Source organism: Gopherus evgoodei, chromosome 2, assembly GCF_007399415.2.
Source record: "Gopherus evgoodei ecotype Sinaloan lineage chromosome 2, rGopEvg1_v1.p, whole genome shotgun sequence".
Classification (NCBI taxonomy): Eukaryota; Metazoa; Chordata; order Testudines; family Testudinidae; genus Gopherus; species Gopherus evgoodei.
The window spans coordinates 236,501,794-236,518,698 of NC_044323.1; the positions used below are offsets into that span (position 1 = coordinate 236,501,794).

General features: G+C 41.1%; 1 protein-coding gene across 2 annotated transcripts in view; it reads left to right on the forward strand.

Moving 5' to 3' along the window:
* Positions 1-16,905, forward strand: part of C2H8orf34 (chromosome 2 C8orf34 homolog) — a 285,116-nt gene that overhangs the window by 174,141 nt on the left and 94,070 nt on the right. For both annotated transcript variants that reach the window (XM_030553243.1, XM_030553244.1), the window contains exon 8: positions 16,685-16,820. In XM_030553243.1, coding sequence (XP_030409103.1) covers positions 16,685-16,820 — 136 coding nt within the window. The remainder of the gene's footprint in view (positions 1-16,684; positions 16,821-16,905) is intronic.

Here is a 16,905-nt window from a genome sequence, read left to right on the forward strand (position 1 = left end):
TCATGCGCTATCCCACTGCTATTGACCTCAAGATTCAAAACATCTCAAGATCTACAAGAGCTGTACCAGTTCTACACTAGGGAGTTAAAACCCATGAGTGAAAATCCTGGGCCCATTGAAATCAGTGACACTCCATGTATCTTGAGAAATGGAGGAAAATTACTTGACACTTCTATCTGACTTCTGCACTGGATGGATTTATGGCTTTGACAAGATGTCACTTAAGCAGTAGAAACCACCCATTTCTTATCTGGGAAATAAATACAGTGTGTTTGAATAACAAGAAACACTTCAGTTTTCTAAGCTATGTGTATCCAATTGCAACCATGGGTTACAACTATAACAACCTATCCTGCAACAAGTAATCCAAGTTTTATGCCATTATCTTGTACTGCAGTATTCAATGAAGCTAGAGTAGTTACTGTAGCACCACATATATTATGCTATGTATACCGTTTCTGTAGATTTTGCTTTGCAGCATCTCTTTTGTATTAGTGTGCTTGCACCAACAGTTTGGGGGAATCCACATACTTTTTAGTTTTCTCTTACCCAAACCAAAACCATGACCAAATGTAAATCACAAGCCCAGTGAACCAATAGGTTACACAAACATTCTAGCAGAAGTAGAGAGGTTATAAAATACCATCAACTATATAGTTTTTATGTAACCCAATTTTTTTGGAAAAAAATCCTATCCTTTCAGTAGAAACAATAGAATTTATTAGAAATCATTCAGTTTGGAATTCTGTTGCATGAACCAGCATTCGTGCTAATGCCATTAGATAGATATACTAGTGGATTTTGATATAACTATTAGCTCAGCTGCTAGACAGAGCTGAAGTGGATGAAATTGTATTAAATAGATTTGCTCTTTCCTTTTCCGAAAGATCTAACAAGTACAGGTGATCCCCAACTAGGAAAGATGATATTCTGGGGGCTATTGTGACCTGTCTTTAAGTGCAGACAGTGCAGTGTTCCAGCTATCCCAGTATCTGGCCGAAATAGAGTTCTGGCTCAACCAAGGCAAAGCAGAGATGAAGCTGGCTGTAGGACACAAATTGAGGAATTGACAGATACCATGACCCTTTACCCTTGAGGCCACCTTCCCCTGATTGTCAAGGTTGTGTGCCACCGTGTGGTCCTTCTGAACTCATCTTGGACACCCAGATAGCAATAGTAGCCAACATGACATTCATTCACCCATCCACAACTAGGCAGGAGTTTGAGGAGCAATTAAAGTGATCTACAAGTTTGTCTCCTACTACCTCTGTCTATCTTGATACATATATGGCTACTATCAGACGTCATCAAACATTGAATCTATTGGAATGCATCTGGAGTTGACCATGAAGACTGACCAGAAATTAATGGTTATACAGCATGCACTGGTCCTCTGCAAATCATGGCAAAGCAGTGAGAATTTGTTACCTTAGAGTTCTTTTAGTCTCTTCACTACTTGCCTGAATTGCCCAATTCAGAATATGTATCTTTGTCTACAGATCCTTAAATGAACTGGAGTCTTGGTAACTCTATGACCATCTCTGACTCCATGCCCCAGAACCACAGATAGATTCAAGTTGGACACTTGGACTGACAGATCCCAGGCATACCCTACAGAGACAGAGCAGAAATTCTACTAGAGCTGAACAAGAATCTTAGCATCATCTTAGTGTGTTGAAATGTCCCATCTATATACAGACTCTTTTCTATAGGACAAGTGTGGTCCTTGACTTCACCTGGAATCCAATTATTTTATTAAGGGGCTGTGAAGGAAGAAGGGGGGTGGATGGAGAGGGTTTTTGAAAGAGCATATGGATGCTATAGTGACTGGCACTTTAGAAATGCTTGTAAAATATATGCAGTATAATATAATATTTTAAAGCAATCGGAAAGTCCACTATAATGTACTGCTGAACTGAAAATGTTTCTGATAAGATTTGTGATTTTTATGCTTTCCTTGATTTTTATTATTTTTACAGTTAAAAGTGTAAATTTTCACTGGCTACTTGACAACCAGCAAAGATAAACCCTGCCAGGAAACTGATAGAGTAAACTAAGTGGATACAAAGAAATGTGAATGTGGCTCTCATACTAGCACAAAAATTAATTTACACAAATTAAACAGTTTGCTGGAAGCTTGCTAGGAGGCTGACTATTTACTATATAGCTGCTATCTAATTGTGGGTAAAAGGATGGATATTCTATTATCTCTATAATGCAATGAATTTAATAGTAATTTATCTTAGCTTCTCAATGAAGAGTTTTAATAATTTGCATATGCAAACTACTAATTTCATACCAAGAGGATTGGTTGACTAGCAGTGTCATGTGAACTGAAATATTTTGGCTGTATTTTAGGAAACTTGTGCAGAAGTAACCAGATGTTTCCAAAAAATATTATGGTCATTTCTGTAAGGATTTGAAAAAACAAAAACAATCTCTCACATGCTTTTTTTTTCCTCCCATTTTTCGTTTTTTTTATATTTTGGTAATTCTTGATGTTAAGAGCATCTTTTAAATACAAAACATTTCTAGTATTGTTGCACCGCAGGCACTTCCTGTTGAATGTGTATTATTAAAGAATTGCGGAAAGACTCAAATTAAGGACAGCCCTAAGTAGCAAAATAATTTTTAAAAGTCGTGCACAACTACTGCAATTAAGTCAGAAAGGTCTAGCTGAGTAGGATGAGTAGGATTTGGCCAATATAATTATGGTTTGCTTTAATGAATATCAAGAACCTGAGGAAAGAGAGAAAGGAGCAAATAGTGATAACTTAGAAATTGGAGAACTTTGGGTACAAGTCAGAGCTTAAAGTTCAGTTGAAAATTAAAATACAAACAATAGAATATTGTCTTTCCTTCACTCTGATCTTAGCAAAGACAGATTCATTAGAAAGTATGGATGCATATGGCAGTGGTTTCAGGACTGGTGCTAGAGTTTTTCGCGCCCTAGGCACATGGCCATTTCACCGCGCCGCTCCCGCGGCTCCAGTGGACCTGCCACAGCCATTTCTGCGGAAGGTCCGTTGGTCCACGGCTCCAGTGGAGCTTCCACAGCCGTGCCTGCGGGAGGTCCACTGGAGCCGCGCGGGACCAGCGGACCATCCGCAGGCATGCCTGTGGCAGCTCCACCGGAGCCGCAGTCCAACGGACCCTCCGCAGGCATGACTGCGGCAGGTCCACAGGAGCCGCCTGCCGCTCTCCCCTCCCTCCCGGCAAAATGCCGCCCCCTGAAAATCCTGGCGCCCTAGGCGATTGCCTAGTTCGCCTCAATGGAAGCGCCGGCCCTGAGTGGTTTCATATACTTGTATTCCAAGCCATGTTTTTTTTTCCTCTAACATTTTCTTCACAGTAGCACTCATTACTTCTGACCTCAAACTCAAGTCTGGTAGAATGCCTTCCCTAACCACCCAGAGCAAAAATTTAGAGTATATGCTAAACCCAGATTCTAAAGCCTGAAATTCTTATGCATGCATTCCTAGAGAAGCAGTATCACAAGGCCATTCCTACTTTCAGTTATTAAACATTGGAACATCATCTAGTTTAGAGGCTTTTATTTCCCTGATGGCCATGCTTCTTGATCACCATGAAATTAATTTTATCTAAATTGCACATAAACTGAATGAATATTGGTGTAACTCTTGTTAAAAGACAGCATAGAAGTTGATATTAATTCAATATGCTGCACTCAGCAAAGCCCAAATTCGCCCTATTTCAACTAAGTTAGGACTTCTGGGAATTGGAGGAAAAAGGTGACAAGTTGTTGACTTTTCACCTAAAACAAAAGACCTCTGCACGTAGAATCTCAGTCCTCTGTGAGAAACATTATGTACATCACCAAAATATATTAATAAAGTGTTCTTTAATTTCACTAAAGATCTGTACAAACCTCTCAACAGATACTTTGGTTCAATTTTTCAAAAATACGACTTTACCACAAATTGCTGCAGCCCAGTATAGAAACCTTGATGCTCCCCTAACCGAGGATGAGTTTATTCAAACCATTAAGAATATGAAAATCAGGAAAGTCCCTGGGCCAGATGGCTTCCCTTGTGAATGCTATAGACACTTTCTTGACCTCCTGTCTAACGAGATGCTTAACATGCTTGAGTCACTCTTAGAGGACATGCTTCCCCTATGCTGAGGGAAGTCATAATATCAGTTACTCCTTAACCCTAAGGAAATGCCAAACTATGTTCCAATTATAGGCCAATTTCACTTATTAATAGTGATGTCAAAATATTGGCAAAAGTTCTGGCTATGAAAGTGGAGAAGGTTTTGGGTTCTATCAGATACTCTTTGACAACTTATTGATGTCATAGCAGTGAAATAGGATGACCACAAGCCATATGAGCATCAGATAAAGAAAAGGCTTTTTAGAGATTGATCTGGAAGTATATATGTTATACTTTACAAAAATTTGAATTTGGACCCATATGGTTCCTGAATTCAACTGTTATATTCTTACCCAACTTCTTGTATTACAACCAGCAATGTAACCTTGTATACCCAGTGATACAAATAGGTGGCATCCTCTCCCTAAGCTTTGGGGGAGGGTGAATACAATAACGAATTTTCAGCATAGGGTTCTCTGTAGTCTAAGCAATCTACTTGTATATAGTCTTACATCTTATTTTAGAAAAGTTAATAACATTATTAGAGCCTTTTTGTAGGGTCATGGTCAAGGCTCATGACCATCACTTAAACTCACCAGCTCTATGTAGGGAACAAGGACTTCCCAGACCTACAAAATCATTATGCTTTTATCATGTCACAAATGTCAAATTGGTTCCAGAATGCAACACCATTATGCCCACATGTGCAGAAACTGAATGGGGTTAATGCATCCTTTTCCCCCATGGGTCTGTTTGGTTCCTGTTGTGTTCAATGGAGAAAAATAAGGAGTCTTTCATGGTGATTGCATGAAGGATGTGGGCTTTCTTAGCAAAGAAGAACCAATTTCATTCTTGCTAGCATGCAAAAGCCCTCTTTTGGGATAACCCAGACTTGCAAATTGGGTGAGGGGGAGGGCAAGCTCGTTATTTGGAAGAACTGGCTGAGCCAGGGTATCATATAAATTCCCAATTAGTCAAGCATGAGGTTTAGTCTGTTTTATAACACTGAAGCAATGATATGACCTGCCATTCTCAACAGTCACAGTACTGTATTTATAACTGAATCAGTTGCTAAAGTACTAGTTTGGTCCAGAGGCCCCAGACCTACTGGTAACTTTGGACATACTTCATAAACTCCCCAGGCCCATGTCCACTGTGTGTAATTTGCTAATGTAGACTAACGCCATTGGTCAGGAGTTCTTTGTGAAAACATGGGAAAGGGAGTTATCATAGGCCTTAATAATCCCACTGGCAGAGCATATTTTGTAATGCCTAATATAGCAAAATATTCTATTCAAAATCTGTTGGATGCCACAGAGGTAGTGCAAGCTGTGGGGCCTTCTCCACTGATATTTGGTGGCACTCTAATAAAGGAAAAGGAACCCTTTTGTATATGCTGTGGAACTATCCAACAGTCAGGCCACTGTGCAAAGAGGTGGACACAAGAATGAAAATAGTGCTTATCTTCAGCAATCATACCTCAGCTGAAAATTGTATCTTAGGTTCTGTATCTTCTACACTGGGTTTAACTATACCACAAAGACTTTAGAACTTGAGGGCTACAATGATTAGCAAGCACATGATTGTACAAAAATGGAGAAGTAGGTTTATGCCCAGACTAGAGCAGTGGTATTCAGACTTGTCTGAATGAGCAGCAAAAGAAAGAATAGCCTGTTGATGTACAGAACAATCATATGAATTCAAAGAAATTTTGGGCCCCTTTTTTTGAGACGTGGATAAGAAATTCTGAGATAATTGAAATAATCTTCCATTCCACCTCATCTCTTGGCATTTTCCTTCCCTTTTTTGTCTATCTGTGTATGGAGTTTTTTTTGTTTGCTTGGTTGGTTGTTTTTTTAAATTGGGTGACTGAGCAACAAAATGGCAGATGAAATCCAATGTTGATAAATGCAAAATAATGCACATTGGAAAACTTAATCCCAACTATGCATATAAAATTCTGAGGTCTGAATTAGCTGTTACCACTCAATAAAGAGATCTTGGAGTAATTGTGGATAGTTCTCTGAAAACATCTGCTCAATGTTCAGTCAAAACAAAACAAAACAAAACCAACAAAGTCAGGAAAACTGAGGAAAGGGATAGATAATAAGATCGTAAATGCTGCTATATAAATCCATGGTATGCCCACATCTTGAATACTGCAAACAGATGTGGTCAATCCATCTCAAAAAAGGTATATTGGAATTGGAAAAGATTCAAAAAAGGGCAGCAAAAATGATTAGGGGTATGGAACAGCTTCTGTATGAGGAGAGATTAATAAGATTGGGACTTTCCATCTTGGAAAAGAGATGATTATGGGGGGTGATATGACAGATTAGAGGTCTATAAAATCATGATGGGTGTGGAGAAAGTAAATAAGGAAGTGTTATTTACTCCTTCTCATAACGCAAGAACTAGGGGTCAGCCAATGAAATTAATAAGCAGCAGGTTTAAAAGAAACAAAAGGAAGTATTTCTTCACACAATGCACAGTCAACCTTGGAACTCTTTGCCAGAGGATGTTGTGATGTTGTCCCGGAGCCGTGGCACCAGTGAGCGTCAGATCACCCCCCGCGGCATGACACCGTGCTTGGGGCAGTGAAATGTCTAGAGCCACCCTTATGGTCTCCGCCTCCTGCTCTCACGCTTGGCATGCTGGGGCCTGGAGCCGCCCTTGGGAGACCAGAGGGGAAGGTCAGGCTCAGGGGGAGTCAGGAGTCTCCTAGTCTGTTGCTGGCCAGTGCTATGGTAGGTCAAGCTGTTGTAAAAAACCTGTATGTAGTTGGAAACTGGTGGTAGGGACTTGATCACAAATAACGAGCACAGATGTTGCACCAGCCTGAAGCCTCTCTGAGAAGAGGGAGAGAAGGTCTGAACCAGAGGGGCACGGAATGCATCCCGTTACAAGCCGATTAAGGCCAGAGGTGAAAGTAAGCCAGCCCAGTAAGGCGTACAGGGAAGAGCCGGTATGGTGTGCCGGACTGGACCGGCTTCTGCAACGGTGATTTAAAGGGCCCAAGGCTCCAGCAGGAGCACCAGGCCCTTTAAATCCCCGTCCAAGCCCTGCCGCCTCTACCCCTACCCTAGCCCGACCCCAGCCACCCCGGGGTAGTGGCGGCAGGGCTCCTGCAGTGATTTAAAGGGCCCAGAGTTCTGCGGGGGCCGGAGCCCCAGGCCCTTTCTTTTGCCCCTGGGCTCCTAGCCATCTCTGCAGCTGGTAGCTCTGGGATGATTTAAAGGTCCTGGGGCTCCCAGCCACAGCCGGAGGCACAAGGCCTTTAAATCTTGAAAGGCCCTGCCTCTTCTGGTTGAGGCCCCGCCCTGCACAGGACTTCAGCATACCAGTAAGTCCTTTAAGTTACTTTCACCCCTGGTTAAGCCTCTATTAAATTGCATCTGATATGACTCCAAATCAGAAGAGATTCCTGGAACACAGGAAGAACTGCCATCGGCACAAGTATATTTTATTTATTTATGTATTTATATGGGAGTAATGGAACACATTAACAGCCTGGGCTTCAATCAACAATCCATGAGAAATCCACACTATTCAGACAATCAATCAGTGCCTATCATGGTGGAAGAATGCTGCCATGAGACAGTCATATCTTACAAGGAAGATTCATTACTTTACTGGTGGACCAAAAATAGCTGTTGGCCTATAATTGCATAAATCAGGGTTCATTATATCAATTTCCCACTTTCAAAGGAAAATATGCTAGTTTTGGCACTCTATTGAACTGAAAAACTCCTGTTTATACCACAAGACATAAATGGGCTTAATCTTTCCAAAGATGGATGATGATAAATTTCTAGCTTTATACTTCATCCTTCTTGGCTTGCGTTTCAATATTACTCCATTTAGGAAATTACAGTATGTATTACAGTGTAGGAAGAAGGCAGAGGTAGTGAAGATTGTCAACTAATAGGATGAAGGGTTTGATCCGGCAAGCTCTCTGTTCATGGAACTTTCAATACATCTTAATGACAGTCCACACAACAAGGATTTTGGTTCAAACACTGTTGCCGTAACCAGAAGGGGTTGGGGGATATACCAATAACACACACTGTCACCTACTAGCCCACTATACTAAAAATATTTAGCACCATCAAACTAGTCCATAAAAAGCATAAAACAAAAAAAAATCCCATTAAAAAAATTTGTCTAATTCTGATCTCTCTTTTGGGCTATCGTTTTGTTTGGCTGAAGTAGATGCATTTTTCTCCTGTTCCTTTTTGTTCTGAAGCAAAAGTAATAGAAAATGGGTTTTTATCTGGACAATTATCAAAATATCTCACTGCTGGCTTGTAGCTATTTAGTGCAGCATTGTTATTACTATAAATATTATTTTGCACTATTTGCTGCATGGTGCCTGTGGTGTACATCTTACTTGCCAGTGTTTTCATATAGCAGTGGGACTGAATTTTAGATTCGGATCTGCAGAGGGAGAGTCCGCACTATGCATAGATTTTCAAGCCATAGTTACATTTGGAGCTCAGAGCCTACACAGTACTGAACCATGACAGGAAAAGGAATAGTCCATATGCAAACACACACACACAATTGTTTAATTGGCTTGTTCTGAACTCACTCTTCTAATCTGTCTAAATAAAATGATAGCAGTTGCAAAGCAGTGTCACACATTATACTATTTCAAAACCTATATGTAGAAATCACCATAATTCAGCATTTATATACTAATAGCACCCAGGATTTTCAAGGTATAATGAGACAAGTTCCCTGCTGAAGGAATTTGCTATGTAAGGGCCTAATCCTCCAAACGTTTTTCTGTGCTATTACTCACAGTAGACAGCACTATGCTCCATATGTATTTGTAGAATGGGGCCCAAAATGCATACTGGACTAGTGCAAAAATAGGGGAAGGAATGCAACAAAAGCATGTAGAATGGGACAAAGATATGAAAGAGCAGCTAATCATGGAGGTTGAGTAGAGGAAAGTGGGCAAGGGGCAGGAAGAGAGAAGAACAGAGAGAGTTCTGGGGTGAGATCCTGGCCTTGTTGAAGTCAATGGGTATTTTCTTAGCTTCTGTATGATCACATGGATGTAAATCATGTTATAGTGTAGGAAAGCAAAAACAAAGACAAGACTGCAAATGTAGCCCTTGAAGATTCATCTGCCATGGCAGTGAACTCTTGTGTTTTCCATGAATCATTAGATTTTATTAGTATACTTTTTCCCCAATTCGTTTTTGTATTCAACGTTGTCTTTGGTACAGAAGCGACAAACAGTCCTATGGCACCTTATAGACTAACAGAAGTATTGGAGCATAAGCTTTCGTGGGTGAATACCCACTTTGTCATAAGCATGACTTTTTATGATAAAATGCTAAAAGTTGGAGTTTTTTTGAAGTGATAGCCTTGACTAATAACCATAACATGAGAATGCTATTGAAGATACTGGTGTTCAAATTTTGAGTGCTGAGAGGCAATTGTTCCTCTAATTTATACAGGGAGATTACATGAGAAGAAAATTATGTGGAAGGAAATGTAGCCTATAATGACAAAACAAAATAACTTACTTAAAGCAGCATCCTGTGTTCTGGTTCCTGGGTCTGGTCTGGGCCTCACTTACTGTAGATGACAAGCCACCATCGGAACAAAAGTAGGTGGAAGTTGCATGGGGATTTGAGAGACTTTCCAATGGAGAATGGGTGCTCCCTTCCTCAGACATGAAAGTGTCCTCCTCATGCAGAGTGAAACTGTCTTTTTTCTTTCTTTTTTAACACATTTTCTTTTGTGTCCTCTACTTTTTGTCAATGACTTCTCATTGCTTTCAATTAATTCATGCAGTCATTCAGCTGTATTATCAATATTTTAGTCTATCAAGGGGAAAAGTGGAAAGGAAAACTCAGTGTTCCAGGAAGTACCAATCTGAATGAAAAGCTTTTTAGCTACTGTTGATGTTCCATGGCATTATATAAAAGCAATTAAACTCTTTCATCTGTTTGTATCCATTTTAATAGTAGATGCTTTGGAACCACAATTTATAAGCAGTTGTTCTTCTTTAGAATATGTATCCGTTATTGAGTAATGTTCTCTTGGAGAAGCTTGATATTAGAATAGTGTCTGTGATGCGATGCATTATTGACTGGGTTATATAGTAATGACTGTAGATATCAGATGCAGGGTAAAATTAGCATGGAACTCAAGATCTGGTATATGCTTTTTTATAGAGAAGGCTCTTTGATAGAGGTGTCTCAAATCATGAATGATATGGAGAAAGTGAATAGAGAAGCATTACTTACCCTTTCACACAATAAAAAAATCGGGGTCTCCCAATAAAATTAATAGGCAGCAGGTTTAATACAAACAAGAGGAAGTACTGTTTCACACAACATACAATTAACTCATTGCTGTGGGATGTTGTGATGGACAAAAGTATAACTGGGTTCAAAAAATCATGGAGGATAGGTCCATCAATGCCTATTAGACAAGATGGTCAGGAATGCAACCCCATGCTCATGGCAACCCTGAACCTCTGATGGCTAGAAACCAGGAAGGCAAGACAGAGGTGGATGTCTCCAAAATTAACCTGTTCTGTATACTCCCCCTGAAGGTCTGACAGTGTTAGAGACAGGATATTGAACTAGATGAACCTGACACAGTATGGAAGTCCTTATTAGCACATCCCAAAGCTTCAGAGAATTGAAGGTTTGGAAGATTGCCAGTAGATTCTGATAGCAACATGCAGGCTCAATAAAACTATGGACATGCAAGCAACTTAGGTAAGTTCAGTTAGGGTAACAGGAGAACGTCGTGGCATCTGTACTCAAGATTTGAGGTTTGCAATTGAAGACACAAAGTATTGCTTGAGAGGCACAGTAAATCTTGGGGGACTGTCCTATTCCAGTCTAGATTAGTGAAGGTTTGCATCACCATTTTCTCTGCAACCTTGGGTGCCTCACCATGCTTTCTTGCAGTAGCTCCCAACTTGGGCTGCTCACAAACAGCCAAACAACATGCAGATCACATCCTGAGTGTCTGTGTAGAGCTGCAGCCTGCCAGCAACACTCCAGTCAGACTCTGATTTCCACTAGCCTTGGTTACCACTTGCAAGGTGACCCCAACATACTCCCAGTTCTGAATTTTCCCAAAAACACATCTTGTGCACTCTTCAGCTCTCTCCTAACAGTTCAGATATAAAAGTTCTATTGACCCTATAAGGGGGTCAGTATGCAATAGTTTGCTACTTTAACTAGAGTTACTGAAACAGCTCAATTTAAACACAACACTGAATTAGTTTTGAGTAAAGAAAGCAAGTTTATTTAATTACTAAGAGATAGGCTTTAAGTGAGGACAGGTATAAGACATTAAAGTCAGAAATGGTTACAAGAGAAATAAAGGTAAAATGCTTTCTAGTAACTAAAACTAGACTTGGTTTAAGGCAAAATCCTTACCACATGTTCCCAGCAACCTTACTAACCAAATTTTCACATCAGGATTCCTTCCAAAGTCAAAAGGCTAGTTCTTTTTGTCACCTTAGGTGAAAGAGAGAGAGAGAGAAATACCTGGGCATTCTTGTCCCGTCAGTCTTTGAAATGAATTTTCCTAAGGGTTACCCCTAGATAAAGTTCTTTCCAGCCGCGAGGATGGAGGCTCATGGTGAAAGAGGTTCCATGTTGTTTGTTAAAATGCAGATCAATCTGTTCTTGCCCCCCTTCCTTGCCAAAGAATGGTCACTTGACAGGTGATTGCCAATCAATTTTGACACCTGGCTAGAGGCATCAGCTTGTCTTTGAGGAACTGGTTTATGCCATCCCCAAACTTGTCTGGTAAACACATTTCAGTTCTATTTCAGTTTATGTTCACAACTTTACGTATAATGTTGCTACATGCATTTCACCAGGATATTATAGACCAGCAAGTTATTAGTTTTTCAAATGATACCTCACAAGGTATGTTTTGTACACAGATTATTACAGTTGTGTGGAGGGTGTGAATACATGGCTGCATTCAATCCCAAAGACATAATCAAATCTTGTGTTTAAACAAGTGGTTTGGTTAAACAGGATTTGGCTAAGTGGGATTATGCTTGTATTTCCATTTGGAATGCTGATGAATTTGCACACAGCTAGCAGGATAGTTTCTTTTCCCCTCCAGCATTGCATTAGGTAAATGAGCATTCTTTGCAAAAATCGGATATTGTGAGTTGCTTTGTAAATATTATGCATTTCAGTATAGATTACAGCTGTTTGGCTAAAAGAATAGGATGATGACTTAACCCTGTTTAACATTTTGTATTTTTTTCCTGTTTTGGGTACTACTAGACACATTCTGACATCTACCTTGCTAGTATATTTCACAAGCGTTGAAACGGAAAGTATCTAACTTCATTTACTATTGTAAGGAAAAGGCCAGAGCAGTAGCTAATCAAATTTAGTACTAAGTAAAACTGAGTGACACACATCTTGTAGTGTAGGGAAATAAATTTAAAATTTATGATGGTTGGCACCTTATAAATAGAATTACTGTACCTTTCTATGTTGTCAGACAGCCAAAATTTAATCAAGCAGAGAATTGTTGGAAACTTCACTTATAGAATTAACAGCTATTTGGAGGAAAAATGAGGCATAAGCTGCCATTTCCTTTAAAACCTGATCCATCCAGTAGTTTACAGCTGTTCAAAAATTGTGACTCTTTTCTCTTTAAACAAAATTAAACTCCATGTGTGTACAGGCATACTTTGGTTTGTGAATGATATCCTTATGTATTGATTGGGTAACCCTTTCTGAATGTAAATAAATTTGGTTTAAAATATTGGTTCATTTGATCTAGTTTGCATTGGCAGTGCTAGCTATGGATAAAAAATAAAAGGAACTGATCCTTAGCTGGTATAAATTGACTTCAGTGGAGCTGACATTTTACACCAGATGATGATCTGGCCCAAAGAATTTAATATTTTTTATTTTTCATTAGGCAATAAAAATGTTATTGTTAACACCTCCTTCAACTAGATCTAGATTAAGGGTGCCAAAAATGTTGTTCAAGTTTACTCTTACTTCTTCAGGCTTAAAGATTATATCTTATTACTCTGCCACCTTGTATGCGTGTTGTTTATTAAAAGGAATGCCCCAAAAGAGTATCTCCATGTTAATGATGAGCAGGTTTTTAGGGCAGTGCCTAATGTGGCCCCATTTTGCTAGGCACTGTACAAACACAGAGTAGTAGATGGACCCAGCCCTGAAGACCTTACAGTCTAAATAGGCAGGGCAGACATAGGGTGGGGGAAGAGGTAGGACACAAGCAGTGTGAACAATGTGGTGGGAACAAACGTCATGTTAATTCCATGATTTTGGGGACAGGGCAGTTAGTTTGGAGGGGAACAGCTAAATGTAAAGAGAAGTGAAGGGAGAGGGGACATTGAAGGGAGGAGGGCTGAGGAGGACAGGGCAGGGGAGAAGAGAGTAAGAGGGGCAGGAGTGAAGCTGAGGGGAAGAGACTGAGAGAGGAGGAGGGTTTGGTTGGAGCAAACAGCCAATAACAAAGGGCAGGAAAGTCCAGTGAGACTTGTGGAAAGCGCTCTGAATGTCTGAAAGTTGCTTCTTCTGCAGCTGCCTGCTCCTACTGGCTAGTCTGAAGCTGGTTCCTCCCTGCAGTTTCCCCCAAGGCCACATGGCAAAGGGGAAGCTTAGAAAGGTATCACCTCTGTTTTATGCCCCCCAGAGGCAGTTTTCTGCTGCACAGTTCTGGATTTTGGAGGAGGGGTGCTGAGAGAAGGGGTTGCCATGGCCCCAGCTGGGTCCCATTTCACCCCCTTCCCCTTCTGTACAGACATTGCTGCTTCTTCCTACCAATTGAAGTTCCTTTATCTTTGCTACCATGATCAAACTGTGTATGCTCTAAAATGCAGCGATGAGCCGAGATCTCATAGGATACTATAAGCAAGATCAGTCCTTGTCCAGAGTTAAAGAATACCAAAAGTGCTGCAGGTACTAGTGTTGGTGATTCCACAGATGGTACCTCATCTTCTCATATACACAACAAGGAGCCTTATTGCTTCACTCCATATCTTCTCTGACTCCCCATTTATTTTAGAATCCATTTCAAAATTGCCTGTATTGTTTATAAATTCTCTGAGACTTTCTCTTCCCTCCCCTTAATTTTTCTTTATATCCTTCTTAATTCCCTCAGCTCATCTACCATCAGCTGCCTTTCGCTGTTCCTGTAATTTCTGTTTTTCTTTTGACCCTTTGAAATTGTGCATTGGACATGCATTGTAGAAAAACTGAGTTTACAGGTGCATATATAAGTAGGGCCCTACCAGATTCACAGCCGTGAAAAACATGTCATGGACCATGAAATCTGGTCTCCCCTGTGAAATCTAACTGTTGTAGAGGAGACCAGATTTTACAGAACTGGACAGCTGGTGAGTGGTGGCTGCTGGCCGGGAGCCCATCTCTAAAGGCAGTAACACTGCCAGCAGCAGCAGTGCAGAAGTGAGGTAGCATGATATGGGGGGAAGGCATCACTTCGGGGGGAGGCAGGGCTGGCCTTACAGGTGGGCAGATGGGTGACCGCCCAGGGCCCCATGGTCACGGGTGCTGTGGTCACCCCCCCACACACACACAGAGCCAGCCCAAGGCCCCTTTAACTCCCAACCGGTCAGGCTCCAGCTGCTAGTCCTGGAGGGGCTAGGGAGGGACAGGACTTCCTCTTCCTGTGCACGGGCTGTTCCTGAGGCCAGGTCACACCCATTCCTAGGAACCTTCCCCGGCTTCAGGAAGCTCGATCACTGCTGGCTGGGAGTCGAACTCTGAAAGCAGTGCTGCTGCCAGCAGCGTAGAAATGAGTGTGGCATGGCATGGTATTGCTACCATTAGTTCTGCGCTGCTGCAGGCAGCTGCCTTCAGAGCTGGGTGCCCAGTCAGCATCTGATCTCCAGCTGCCCAGCTTTGAAGACAGCAGCACAGAAGGGAGGGAGGAGTGTGATACAAAAGGTGTTTATAAGAAAGGTGGCCATTTATATCACTGTTGTGATCACTGTTACACAATTACCATAAATCTTGTACAAAGTATGTCATGTAACGTATTGATAGAAAAGTTGTAATTTGCTAAGTATGATTATCTTGTTTCTATGCATGTATTATATTTGCATCTAAAGTTATAAATATTGGCTATGTACTTGAATTTTAAATGTGTTATATTCCTGAGTGACACCCACTAGATAGCTGTCTAGCCCTGAAATAAATCTACGTATTGTCGGCCCATTAGGGACACTCATCTCTCACAATGGGCCATTGAAGAAACTCATCTCACTCCGTAGGTCTGCCTGCAGATGCCTCAGACAACAAAGAGACAAAGGCCACTCCCTGTGATTCAGCAAAACATGGAGGGGCATGTGATATGCTCATGTGACCCTGGACCCCATCTCGGGCCAGTCATTTTCCATTGACAAGGGCTATTGGCTCTGTTTGGGACAGTAAATTTCCATGCATGTGGAAAAGGATATAAAAAACACGAGACGCCTCCTGTACCAATCACACTACTTATATATGTGGAGGGTGTTGAAGTGGATAGGGCACTGGACTGGGAATCAGGAGACCTGGTTTAAATTCTCAGTTTAGCCAGTGACTTTGGACAAGTTATTTAATCCATCTATAAAATGGGAATTATACCTCACAGGCTGTTGTGATGATAAGTCCATTGATGCTTTTGAGCCACTTGAATACTACAGTGATAACGGTCATATAATTACACACATTATAAGTGTGTTATGTATATGTAATATGTGTATGTCATAAATAAAGCATAATATATTTTCCAAGTTAAGCAGAATCTCTTTGATTTTTAAGACTACATTTTGCAGTGCTAGATAACAAGAAAATATAAATCAATAGCAAACATGTCAAGAGAAGATGCAGCATATTCTCTGAGTAACTGAATGTCCCCTGTGGATTGGGTCCCTCACTCCCTACAGTTAAATTGAATAGTCAGTCACCATCTTTCCGCAGATAAATTTGTAAGTTTCTGGTAAATGAGTTGGTGAAACAGAACTTGAAAAAATTGGCAACACTGTCAGATATAATACATATTTTTTCTTTTATACTGTGTCATATTTCTAATGTCCTCTAGCACAATATATATGTATGTATGCAAAATCTCCTAAAAATAATGTTTTTTTTTTTGTGAAAGTAATTATCTGTCTTCTTCCCAATGTTCAGTAGCTGCTTCACTGCTAACATTTCCTTATTGACTCCAGGGCTGGCTCCAGCGTGCCAAGCGCGTGCTTGGGGCGGCATGCCACGGGGGGCGCTCTGCCGGTTGCCGGGAGGGCGGCAGGCGGCTCTGGTGGACCTCCCGCAGGCGTGCCTGCGGAGGGTCCGCTGGTCCCACGGCTCCGGTGGAGCATCTGCAGGCACGCCTGCGGGAGGTCCATCGGAGCCGTGGGACCGGCGAGCGGCACAGCGCTCCCCGCGGCGTGCCACCATGCTTGGGGTGGCGAAATGGCTAGAGCCAGCCCTGATTGACTCTACAGGAGAAATACCCTTATTGTTGTAAAATTTTCTACAGTGTAATTTAGTTCATCCACTCATTTTGTGTTGTTACAGAGGATCTTGATGATTTAAGAATGGAAGGAGTAATCAGTGTGATGACTTCTGGGAGTAAATTTAATCAAACTCGAAGTGCACATCCTGCTGAACCTCAGGCAAAGGTCACATTGAATATCTGCGCAAGGTGTGCCAGGTAAAACAATAGCCAGTCATAATAACAAGTAGATTCTTTTCCCCGGCTATTTTAGATAACTACTATGCTTGCTTAAGGGTCAAGG